This window comes from Carcharodon carcharias, chromosome 2 (assembly GCF_017639515.1).
Source record: "Carcharodon carcharias isolate sCarCar2 chromosome 2, sCarCar2.pri, whole genome shotgun sequence".
NCBI lineage: Eukaryota > Metazoa > Chordata > Chondrichthyes > Lamniformes > Lamnidae > Carcharodon > Carcharodon carcharias.
The window spans coordinates 123432034-123439822 of NC_054468.1; the positions used below are offsets into that span (position 1 = coordinate 123432034).

Genomic DNA, 7789 nt, shown 5'->3' on the forward strand with positions numbered 1-7789 from the left:
GACAAAAATCAGCGTGATCATAATTTACACAAGATGTGCAGCACCCCCCTCCCTCCCCACCCAATCTGAAAGATGGTATTTCCACTACAACACTATCTACACAACAGGCTCCCGGGATTAGACCACATTTTCTGTAGAGGTATAATTGCAACAACGTTCACCTGTTACGCGGCTTTACCGCACTCACTTGGCAAAAAAGAAAAATTCATTCGGGTTGAATTCGTTTCATTTTCTCTCCCAAGGAGAATTTGGTCGAATTCAGTAAGCTAAGAAATAAAAAGGTCAATGCAGCTGACCAATATATATCAATATATATATATATATATATATATATATATATATACACACACCATATATATACACACCAATATATATCTTACTAAAATGACGCCGCTTTATGCAGCCGCTGATCAGACTAACTTTAAGGAAACGAAATCACCATCGATTTTAAAGTACAGTAAATCTCTTGGTACATTTAGTTCAATACACTTTATTGTAAAGTTGATCAGCTTGTGTTGTACAGTAATGTTGCATCCAAGGGTATGACAATGAGATTGGCTCTGTCTACTCGACAAGTCCAAACACCTACACTCAGCAATATCCAATTAAAAACAGAAACCGTGTTGATTGTCAAATACCTAAAAAGATTGGAGAAATAACAACATGAAGTTTCAGACACCTGTTTCCGTCAAATCAGAGCAGGAAGCAACAAGTTCTGAAAATCGGGTTGGAGACAATGGTTAAAACATTAAAATCGGGCCACAGTTTCACAAGACCTGAAATTTCCAGGACGGAGTCTGATCTTTGTAATCCAAACAGTCCGTTGTGTTGAAGTTGAGTTTCCAGGAGGAGGCTTGCTCTTTGTAATCCAGGCAGTCTGTTGAATTGAAAGCCAGTCCTGCCCCAGTGTAGCTCTGGTGAGGGTGATGGTGGTGGTGAGCAGCACTCTGGCTGATGTGATGCCCAGACATGGATGAGGTGCTCATGGGGCTGAGAGCGGCGCTATGGGCAGAGAGCTGGTGGTGAGGGTGATGAGGGTGATGTGAGTGCATGGGTGCCAGGTAGGAGCCGCAATCCACGCCGCTAAAGTAAGAGGAGGAAGGCGGGTAGCCCTGGGTGTAGCCGCTGCCTTGACCGTAAGCCATAGGGTAGGCGCTGGAGGAGGTCGAGGATGAACAGCGCTGCATACAGGAAGCAGTGGCCGCCAGAGGCTCCCCGACCGCGGCCCCCGGGGAGATGGACGCCGGGCTCCAGATGGACGCGGGGGTACTGAGGATGGGGGCGGCCGGGTTGGAGCTGCTGCTGCTGCCGCTACTCGAGGAGACGGCGGGCGGGGTGAACTGGCCGCTGCTCTCCGAGCCGCTGCTCTCCCGGGTCGGGGACGACTTCTTCTTGGCCGGTCGCGATTTGGCGCTGCCTCCGTTCTGCTGCTGCTGGCGGCATTTGGCCCGGCGATTTTTAAACCACACCTGGGAGGAGGGGAGTGGAGAAGAGCGGGGAACAACAGGACATTATTCCTGGAGCGAGCGGGCAAGGAATCCTCAAACTCTAACTAGTCAGTGTCCTCAGTTCACCTTCAGCTGCAAGGTTTATTCCTCAAAAGGATTTAACTGGACAAACTCCTAAAGGTGATGCAAAACTCAGTAAATTATCGCTATTGAGTTCGAAGTTAGAGGGAACAAAATTTAAACTAGTCTAACTGACTCATGTCTCCCATTATCTGTCTGATTTTAAACCAAATCTTTGGTTGGTTTTCTGGGCTTATTTTAAAAGAATTTTTTTAAAAATGCAAAAGTCCTGACAGGTCCGTTAAGGGAGGGAAATGTGACTGAAATTATTACCCTTCCCTCAGGTCGCGCCCTCTGCCATTATCGGACTCACAAGGGCTGCTCCGAGATCCGTGCATCTGTCCTGCCGGCATCTCAGTGCGAAAATTTTTATTTAAACCTTATTCGCAATCCCATTTTCAGTCTGATTGGCCACTTAAGATGTTTCTGTAAAACTCTCGCACCAGTAGTGGGACCAGTTTCGATGTAAAGTCTTCAGATTTTAAACTGTTGGACTCCAGGCCATACATAATGTTTCGGCCGGGGGGGTGGGGTGGTGGTGGTGGTGTGTGTGTGTGTGTGTGTGTGTGTGGGGGGGGGGGGGGGGGTTAATAGTTCTGTTCTTAGAAAGTACGATTCACTCATTTCCATCAACGATTTTTTAAAAAAAAGTCCGTTGAATTAGACTCCTAAAACTTCAAAATCGAGAGATTTTTGGTGGAAATGTCAAAACTAAATTTGTTTAGGAGTGGCCCAGAGAGGAGCCAAGATTCCAAAATAGGGAACTTCATGTTAAGTTTAAATTGATCTGGCAATCACATTGGAAAGAAACCGAATTTGCAAACCCAACCCAAAATATTTTGAGGTGCGGGGCAATTTCAAAAAAAAATGCAACTATTAATACACCTGCAGAGTGGGGTCTGTTTTGCAAACATATTGCAAACCAAGGATTGGTCCCCAGCAGTTTAAAGATGGCATCTACCCAACTATGGTATTCAAATATTTTACTATCAGCCGTTAGAGTCGAAAATATCCCCGAGATTCTCTGCCTGAAAGCCCTTCAACAAATTCAGTGCCGTTTGCCACCTAAAATATATTGTGACAAGTGAGATTTCCTCTATCTTTCCCCCAATTTGCAACATTGAAGTTTAGTTATTTAACAAAAACGCTTCTCGCCGGGCGCTAGCTTTTTTTTGGGGAAAATATTCGCCCGAAACGGAGCTCGGCCAGTTTAAACAGAGACACTTTTAACTCGAGCCCGGCCTGGGACTTGACCTTTGTACATTTAAAAGTAACTTTTTGAAAGTTCAGACATTAAAAACACTCAGTGCCAAGCAGGAGCGGGTTTAAAAGGTGTTTTCTCTGGTGGTGATTGTTGGAACAAATGAGAGACATTATATTAATGACTGCTTCACACTGGACTTGCCAAGAGCCTGCGAGTAATATAAAGACTTACTTGTACTCTCGATTCAGGTAGATTAATCTTTAAAGCCACTTCCTCCCTCATGAAGATATCAGGGTATCGGGTTTTGGCGAAAAGTGACTCTAGCACATCCAGCTGGGAGCGGGTGAACGTCGTGCGCTCTCGCCTCTGCTTCCTCGGCGTCGCTACAAGTGGTTAGAGCGAAGTTAAATCTCCCAAACAATTTGTTTAAAAAAGACAAGACCCGGCGATTAGTCCCGTTCCGCCGACCCAGCACAATCCCAACACCACCAGCTTGTAACAGCCGCCGAGAAACTGTGCAAGTTACAAGGTCACTATTGTATCTAAACTTTAGAACTGATACCTCTTAAAGTTTCCCGAATTTGATTAAATGTTTTACCGTTAAAATTGCAGCCCAATATTTCCAAATGCCCCCTTACCCGGGTACCCGACCGAATGGTGCAGTAAATCCATGCCAGGTGTAGTCAGGCTCAGTCCGTTCATCCCGTACGGAGGTTGTTTGAGGTATGACATCATGCTAAACACTGGACGGTCCGGCCTCCAAATCTTCAAAACTTTCCTTTTAGTTTTTGCTGTCCGTTTGGATGATTCACAATCCCGATCCGGCTCAGCTCGCCTATTGGCTGAGAAAATAAAAACACCTTTACATCCTCATTGGAAAAAGGTCCATGGGTGGGTGGGTGGGTGGGGGGGGGCTGAAGGTTTTATAGTCAAATAATTTGCTGCACTTGTGGTGAACTGTGTGTGTGTCTCCGGACAGAATGTGGTTTGAATTCGAGACGCGGTTCTTTGAGAGTAACCGAACAAAAATCAGCAGCAGGTCCAAGTATTCATTTCAATGCACATTTAGAGCAGGTATTAGACCCACTTCTTTTTGAAACGGACATTCAGAAAACCACATGCAATTTTTTTTTTAAATAAAAATTTTCTACTCGGGAACCACCAGTTGTCGCTAACAGGATGTGTGGGGAAAACAAATTCAAATCATTGTTCAAGTAAAAAAAAAATTGTCAAAATTAACCAATTCAAAATGGCGGGATACTTGCAGGGACTCGATGTTCTCTTCATTCATTTTCGGCAGGGAGTTTGAGACTAACACGATGATGAAAAAATTGAAGAGTAATCGGGCGGCCTGAGAATTAAGTGCCGTCTCTTGCATTAAAGAACAACTTGGCTTTATAACTAAGTAAACATTCAATAGATTCCAAAGTAAATGTTGGAACAAACACGACCACAAAATGTATCTAATTTTTTTTTTTTACACATTAGGAGGTAAAACTCCAAATTTACATAATCCAACTTGACCCAGGCGGAGGGAGAAATTCAGCTTTTGCCCCAACATTGCAGCCTCCCCCACTTCATCAATATAACTTTTTTGGAACCAAACGCTCTCCACAATTGAACCCGGCGTATGTCTGGCGATTAAAGGAATCATTCATGTGATTAAGAATTCATTATTGTAGGATGTGTCCTGATGAACCTAATGAGATAATTCTACAGGCGCACGTTCCTTAATTACAGACACTCATTGGAGGGATTTTAATCTTCCTTCTACTTCACAGAATCTGATGTTATTTTGTTAAACTTCATTTGTCCTAAAACGTCTTTTTTAAAAATCAAGGCACATTTCACTGAAGCTTCGTGTAGCTTGTAATTAGATGAACTGTAAGTAATGGGAGTTAGATTAAAGTGTGATCAATTCAAACACAGTAAATTAGTTAGTCCTGAAATACATTTGTAGCGTCTCCTTCGAGCACTTTAAAGGGCGATTACAGTTTACATTAGATCTCAGGAAAGAATTTAAGGGACTGGAAGCAAATTTTAAAAATGCCGATCTGAACACAAGGATAGGCTAAAGTGACAATTCTTCCTTTTTGGTTTTAACTACACTTTTCGATCGTCTGACACTTTTACGGAGTGTTTAGAATCCTGTGACCATTTTACCTGTTTCAGGAAATAATTTACGTTTGTAACCATCCGATAGTAAAAAAGCTTGTATGAAACAGATGTAAAGTCCACCAGAAAAATCAAACTGCTTCCTCCCCAAAAAAGCAGCTTCCAATTAAAAAAAACAATTAGATGGATTTGAATATTCAATGTAGACATTTTAATGGAATACACTCAAAACGGTAACGATAACATCACAGGCACTTGCAGGAGAAAATTAACCGACAGCCAACATAGCAGCTATTCTCAATCAACAGTTCCCTAAACCAAATATTCACCTCCACGGGACCCAGATAAACCCGTGCGCTCATTTAAAAGGCGATAGCTGTGCGTAAATTAAGTCAATTACAATTTAGATTAGACCTCGGGGGAAACAATTTAAAGGGAAACCTTATCAGCAAAATAAATGAACAAAAAACGAAAACACGCCTCTCCAATTAGCCGCTAAGTGGATTCAAGGCTTTTCATTCGACCCTTGGACGCTACAATTGTAAATTTCCGTGAGAAAAAAAAAGCAAATTAAACGATCTAAGTACTTTAGAAGCAGTTATAGGTCAGCTATAAAAATTAGCAATGCATCAGAAATTAGTAGAAATACCATAAGGTAAATAAATGATTCAAAAAATTAACCAGAGTCATACTTCATCAACAAATTATCTTTCATTTTAAAGTGATCACGCTTCCAAATCAGTCCCTTTAAAAACCAGTCGCGACACAAATTACTTCCAGAGACACTTTACGTGATTAAATAGAACAAGTCTCACACTCACCTGCGAAGCTTTTTTATTCGACTGGGCACAAATAAACTCAGTGAGTGAAAACAGGAGCCACTTGTCTACTCTGCAACACAACATGACACAAGGTTAGGCTGGATGGGATAGACAGAATGACCGCCCGTCCAAAAATGCAAACAAGGAGCAAAGTTAGAAACTTGGAAACGGCCGAGAGTAGTTGATGAAGTCAAGCGTGACGCGGCTGAAATGAGTTAAGAGCGAAAGTAAGCTGCAAAGTTTGAGAGTGTTGAGTGTTTGTACCTGGCTGCTGGCTCTAAATGGAGATTGATCACCGCGCTTCGGCGCAGCCTTCTCTATGTGAGCGCGAGTCTGGCGGAACCGCCTGACGCAGGGCGGGCGCTGACCAATCGCCTAGCGTCCTGCCCATGATTGACAGTCGGTCGCCCGGTGACGCCAGCGCACTACTTTCCCAGAGGCCTAATACACTCCTTCCAAAGCTTGGTAAAAAGGCCACTTGAAATTGGTCACCACACAACCTTCAGCGAGAAAATGCACCAAACTAGCAATTTCTCTCCAGCAAGCTAAATTCGTAGTGAAATATGGCTGGGCAATAGTTAGTTACAGCAGGCAATGGAATTCTTAGGCACTAAAACTAGCAGATTGTTGTGGAGGCTGAAAAGTTCAGAGAACATTCATGAAAGTATGTTCCCTGTCATCGCAGAGCAGTATACTTGCCACTTATTCAGCATCAGTCTGCAGAAACTCAGAGAATCATTATACCAGATACAGATAGTGGGCGAAATTAAACCTGTTTATATGGTTGTGTGTGTTGTGATCATAATTTTCGTTCTAAGTTTCATACCATGAAATAAAACAAATATCAGTTTCCACCGAGACATCTGCACCGCGGTATATTCACCCTGTTCAATGTTTCAGTCGAAAATATGTTGAACTTAGTTTAACTTTAAACAAATCTGAGCCACAAATTAAATGATTATCTCTCTCTTTAAGGGTACGGGCCTTCCTCGCGGCTGCGACGATCTGATATTTACCGACTTATCCGTTGGTTTCTCTTCTCGCAAAAGTTCGATTCTTGCGAAATAATTACCCCTGGAAATATGTTGAGATGTTTTTGTTTGAAATTGTACATTCTCATGAATATTGATGATGACCTAATCCCCACTTAGAATTACATCTCGGAATAGTCAGCGTAAAGTTTAATGGGACCTGCCTTTAATCGAAATTTCAAAAGAAAAAATACGCCGACGCGGAAAAGAAATGAATTAGACAAGTGCTGTCGGTGGCTTGTTTTCAAAGAAACCACTTTTCAAGCGTCACTTTTCTTTAGTGAAGAAATAAAATACGGTAACAGAATATGATGGAGGGCACAGTGTTTCCTTAACTGTTTTTGAAAGGTTCGGCGAGTTCTTCTGAAGACCTTAATAAGGCTTTGGTCACTCTCTTGTTCACAGAAAATCAACTCATTCTAATTGAGGCGGGAGCTGAAAGCGAGCTAATGTTCAAAGAAACCGGCCGCCAGACGCCGAAATTACATTTTTTACTTCATGGAGCAGCTCATCAAAGGGAGGGTCTTATAAGACTTTCCTTACAGTTCACTAAAGTCATCGACACGAGCATCTTTCATAACAAAAGAACCGGCGGGTCAATTCAGTCCTAACTCGCCAAATAATACACTTTTCAAGAAGTTTTTTGTTTTGTTTTGTTTTTTTTCTCTCTCTCTCTCGCGGTGTTTGAGAAGTGAAAACTTCAAGGAACATAATTTTACACTTGAAGCAGACAATTTCCATGATAATAACACATCGTTACCATGAGCAAGATGCAACCAACCATTCGAAATAATTAGAAATTGTTCGGGATTAACATTTGTATCTGCTAAACGTAAAAAAAAATGCTAATGCCTTCGGAAAAATATAAGATCACAACTGACATGGTTGTTAATTCATTCTGCATACAGACTGCACAGTTCTGGGTTGTTCCGCTATTGTTCGGACATAATTATGCAGTTATTATAATTATTGATAACAAGGTTATATTTTCTATATTTGTGAAAACTGTCTATTAATCATTTTCTAATCTGCAAAAACTAGATTTGCAAT

The 7789-nt window shown here is 42.0% G+C and overlaps 1 protein-coding gene across 1 annotated transcript; it reads right to left on the reverse strand.

The window, feature by feature from the left end:
* Nucleotides 1–506: 506 nt before the first annotated feature.
* On the reverse strand, nt 507–6046 carry otx1 (orthodenticle homeobox 1). Its single transcript, XM_041179971.1, has 5 exons — nt 5973–6046; nt 5709–5778; nt 3411–3614; nt 3004–3155; nt 507–1469 (listed from the first exon to the last, which is right to left on the reverse strand). The coding sequence occupies exons 3-5, from the start codon at nt 3505–3507 to the stop codon at nt 768–770; spliced, it is 951 nt and encodes a 316-aa protein (XP_041035905.1). The 5' UTR covers nt 3508–3614; nt 5709–5778; nt 5973–6046; the 3' UTR covers nt 507–767.
* Nucleotides 6047–7789: the final 1743 nt, after the last annotated feature.